General features: G+C 47.4%; 1 protein-coding gene across 1 annotated transcript; it reads left to right on the forward strand.

Annotated features, from left to right (window-relative positions):
- Positions 1-3,548: 3,548 nt before the first annotated feature.
- On the forward strand, positions 3,549-4,626 carry LOC132115171 (melanocortin receptor 3-like). Its single transcript, XM_059523566.1, has one exon. The coding sequence runs from the start codon at positions 3,623-3,625 to the stop codon at positions 4,604-4,606; it is 984 nt and encodes a 327-aa protein (XP_059379549.1). The 5' UTR covers positions 3,549-3,622; the 3' UTR covers positions 4,607-4,626.
- Positions 4,627-4,849: the final 223 nt, after the last annotated feature.

Below are 4,849 nucleotides of genomic sequence, written 5' to 3' on the forward strand. Positions count from 1 at the left end.
CCCCCTGGATTGAAGGTTGGGCTGTGGTACCAGGGAGACCCGTGGTGGCACCACCCCCGATCGCCCCGAGAGAACCAGAAGCAGCCCCTGAACAAGCTGAGCCCGATTCACCAGTGAGACGATCCCAGCGAGAGAACCGAGGCCGACCCCCTGCCCGCTATGGGGAGTGGACAGCCCGAGGACGTTCTAGGGACTAGAACGGATTGGCGGGGGAGGATGTCACAAGGTGACGATCTTTAGGGGCGGAACCAAAATTCGGGAAGTTTGGTTCCGCCCGGAAGTGTTTCCGCCCGGACCGGAAAAACAGAACACCGGAACTTCCGGTAGCGCCGTAAGAAGGAAAATCAGGGAATTCGATGCACCTGTGCCTAGTTAGGGACAGCGGTTGGTGATTGGAGGATACGCTGGACAAGGCAGTACTTAAGGCCAAGTTATTTTACAGTCTAAAAAGCTCTCTTTGGTGTGTGTGAAGCACTGGGTTGTGCCCGTCTGGGTACGCTGCTGGTAGCTGTCTAACTCTCTCTCTCCCTCAGGCTGGAATTGTATGATTGTGAAGACATCGCGAACCTTAAAGGTTGAGAAGTGAACAGATTATACGGCGAACTGAGACGACGTGAAAAAGGGGATTGGAAGTGGCATTGATGTGAGTACTAAGAGCCAGTCGAAAGTGCCCTGTATATTGACCTGGCGTTGTGTAGATCTCTCCAGGAGGAGGAGGGTGGCCCTACCCCTAATATAGTGTGGTGGGAGAGCCGAAGGAATACTTATTGAAGTAGTCGCAACGACGACATCACTAGCTAGGCCGCATATTCCATCGCCAGATCCGAACCAAGCGAAGTGAAGGAAGACGGGTGTCCTTTCCGTACACTGAGTGTGGTGGGTGAGTCTTCGTGCTGTGAAAACCTATAATTTTGACGTGGTGTTGTATATTGCTGTGGGCTGCTGTGTATTGCCGTGTGTCCTGTCAGATAAACCCCCGCCTTCACGCACTTCGGCGTGGGAGGACAAGGAGATTGCTGGTCCTGGCCTAGTTCAGTACAGTATATGTTGTGAGCGTGCTTCAGATCTCCGGAGATAGCACGGTACGCTGTGTCCAGCCCAGAGGTGAAAGCCATCCAAAGCAGAGTAACTGTGTTTTGTGTCTAAGTTGATACCTGTGGAGAGGAAAGGAAAGAGAGTGAGTAACACAAGGAGAAACAGAGGAAACCTGTACTTACAGTGCGCTGTGTTCAGCCCAGAGGTGAGAGCCATTCAAAGCAAACTAACGGTGCTATTGTGCCCAAGTTGATATCTGTGGAGAGAAAAGGAGAGAGAGGGAATAACACGAGGAGGAATAGAGCGAACCCTGTACTTACAGTACGCTGTGTCCAGCCCAGAGGTGAGAGCCATTCAAAGCAAACTAACTGTGCTATTGTGCCCAAGTTGATACCTGTGGAGAGAAAAGGAGAGAGAGTGAATAACACGAGGAGGAATAGAGCGAACCCTGTACTTACAGTACGCTGTGTCCAGCCCAGAGGTGAGAGCCATTCAAAGCAAACTAACTGTGCTATTGTGCCCAAGTTGATACCTGTGGAGAGGAAAGGAGAGAGAGAGTGAATAACACGAGGAGGAATAGAGCGAACCCTGTACTTACAGTACGCTGTGTCCAGCCCAGAGGTGAGAGCCATTCAAAGCAAACTAACTGTGCTATTGTGCCCAAGTTGATACCTGTGGAGAGAAAAGGAGAGAGAGTGGGTAACACGAGGAGAGACTGAGGGAACCTGTACTTACGCCGCTGCCTGTGGAGAAAGAGAAAGCGAGTGAGCACCCAAGGAACGAACTGTGTGAACCAGTACTTACTGTGAGCTGTAATCAGCGAAGAGGTGAGAGCAAAACCAAGCTGAACTAACTGTGCCTGTGTGTCCCAGCCGCTGCCTGTGGAGAAAGAGAAAGCGAGTGAGCACCCAAGGAACGAACTGTGTGAACCAGTACTTACTGTGAGCTGTAATCAGCGAAGAGGTGAGAGCAAAACCAAGCTGAACTAACTGTGCCTGTGTGTCCCAGCCGTTGCCTGTGGAGAAAGAGAAAGAGCGTGAGCACCCAAGGAACGAACTGGGTGAATCAGTACTTACTGTGAGCTGTAATCAGCGAAGAGCTGTTGCCTGTGGAGGAAGAGAAAGAGAGTGGGCACCTCGAGAACGAACTGAGTGAACCAGTACTTACCGTGAGCTGTATTCAGCGAAGAGGAGGAAGAAGGAGGGCGCTACGGATACCTAAGACTCAGGCCGGGGCCCGAGCCCCACGCCCCGGATCCCCGTGGCCCCCTTGCTCCCTGACCTCTTCCCGGCCATAGCCCATCTGGAGGGCCGAGTCAGAGTTTAGTTTTAATTGCCCTTTCCCTATTCCCTAAGCTATTTTTAAATATTTAAATAAAGATTGTTTTATCACTTACTTGTTCTCGTGTTGCTTGGCCATTGGGTCGGGTTTGGGGACCTCCTCGAGGTGGAAGTTGAGAAGGGGTGTGGCTTAGTTAAAGCATAGCCAGCCCCTGGGTGTGACATTTTTATCAGCTATTTGAACTCTCATTTTAATGGCAGACATTTACTGCAGAGGATCCATTGACGATGTTCTGATGATAAAACACACAAACACACACACACACAAACACAAATTGGATGGCCTGAGGCTGAGTAAATTTTTAACAAATTGAATTTTTTGGGTATAATATTTCACATTGTAAACATGATTTAAGTTTGGTTCACACCGAAAAAGTTTTTGTGATTAACAGCACTGTGTTAACATGCACTGAACTGGTGTATTTAATGTTGCTTGGCCATACACCTTGTTTTTGAAATTGCATGTCAAATTAAAACAATGTCAGTCCTTAAATCACTTTGTAGCATGTTTTACTTAAACATGCTCTAGGTGGATGTATTCGTCCCTTACAAGGTGATTCACACATGAACACCACATGTTTTATATGCTGTGTCAAGTAAAAAGAAGTGTTAAATGCTTTTCAGACAGAGTGCTTCACAGCTTTTGTTATCCATTTTTGAATGTATGTTGTCATATTTAACCAAAAAAATGACAAAGATGACACATCTATGCACCATAGTGTATGTGCATTAGAAGGTTAATATAAAATCTAAACAATAAAAATCTTAGTGTAACAGATAGCTTTGGGAGGAAAAAATGACTTATTAATTTGGATCACAGAAAGGAAACGCCTGTTGCCCTGCACTATGAATGTGTGTGTCTGTACATATTCACATTTTTCATTTAAAATCTTGAGCAAGCACACAGAGCAGGCGGAGGCTGCATCTGCTGACGTACAGCCAGTGGCTGCGAGAGAGTCTGTTTGCTCCGAGCCTCTGAATCACAGAGCATCTCTACAGAAGCATATCCAACAAACAGAGGAGCAGCAGAGCATTTCTGAAGCCAACATCGGGAGAACTGCAATACCTGATTTATTGACTACACCTGTAGCTTTCCATTCCTTTATTGTTATTCAGTCCATCATCTGAATCAGTTTTTTTACTCTTTATAATTTTTTTCTGCTTTAGATTTTTTTTCGTTTCCTCTGTAATTTCCATCCCTTGTCTGCTGTCTGTTCTTCCCCATCTCTTTATCTTCACAATTCCCGATGAACGACTCATACCTGCAGTTTCTTAAAGGGCAGAAACCTGCAAACAGCACGTCTTTGCCTCCTAATGGCAGCACAGTTGATCCTTCAGCAGGAGCGCTGTGCGAGCAGGTTCAGATCCAGGCGGAGGTTTTTCTCACTTTGGGTATTGTGAGTCTTCTGGAGAACATCCTTGTCATCTTGGCCGTGGTCAAAAACAAGAACCTTCACTCTCCGATGTATTTTTTTCTGTGCAGCCTGGCTGCTGCGGACATGTTGGTGAGTGTATCGAACTCTTTGGAGACCATTGTCATTGCTGTACTAAACAGTCGACTTTTGGTGGCCAGTGACCATTTTGTGCGTTTAATGGACAATGTGTTTGATTCAATGATCTGCATTTCTCTCGTGGCATCAATCTGCAATCTCTTGGCGATTGCTGTTGACCGCTACGTCACGATCTTCTACGCCTTACGCTACCACAGCATAGTGACCGTACGCAGAGCATTGGTGGCCATTGCTGGGATCTGGTTGGTGTGCGTGGTTTGTGGAATCGTCTTCATAGTGTACTCAGAGAGCAAGACGGTGATTGTTTGTCTAATCACAATGTTCTTTGCCATGTTGGTGCTCATGGCCACTCTCTACGTACACATGTTTCTTCTCGCCAGACTTCACGTCCAGAGGATCGCAGCATTACCTCCAGCAGCAGCTGCAGCTGGCAACCCGGCCCCGCGTCAGCGCAGCTGCATGAAGGGAGCTGTGACCATCTCCATCCTCCTCGGCGTGTTTGTGTGTTGCTGGGCGCCGTTTTTCCTCCACCTCATTCTGCTGGTGTCCTGTCCGCACCATCCGCTCTGCCTCTGCTACATGTCTCATTTTACCATGTACCTGGTCCTCATTATGTGCAACTCTGTAATTGACCCCCTAATCTACGCCTGCCGCAGTCTGGAAATGAGGAAGACCTTTAAGGAGATACTCTGCTGTTTTGGCTGTCAGCCTCCACTTTAGATGAATGTCTGGTCTGAAAGAAGACTGAGTGTGCAAACAAGAAGTTTACCTTGATGTTAGATGCCAAAGTGTGGTGCTCATAATGATATCACATATCAAGAGAGGGGGATACGGTCAAAAGCAGACATGTGGAATTCAGAAAAATTGGACTATAAATTTGTCGAGCACTAAGAATGATTTGGAAAGCTCAGGTGCTGCAAGAAAATCAGAGAAATGAAGGATAGACTGAATCGCTTGCTGAAA

Source organism: Carassius carassius, chromosome 34, assembly GCF_963082965.1.
Source record: "Carassius carassius chromosome 34, fCarCar2.1, whole genome shotgun sequence".
Classification (NCBI taxonomy): domain Eukaryota; kingdom Metazoa; phylum Chordata; class Actinopteri; order Cypriniformes; family Cyprinidae; genus Carassius; species Carassius carassius.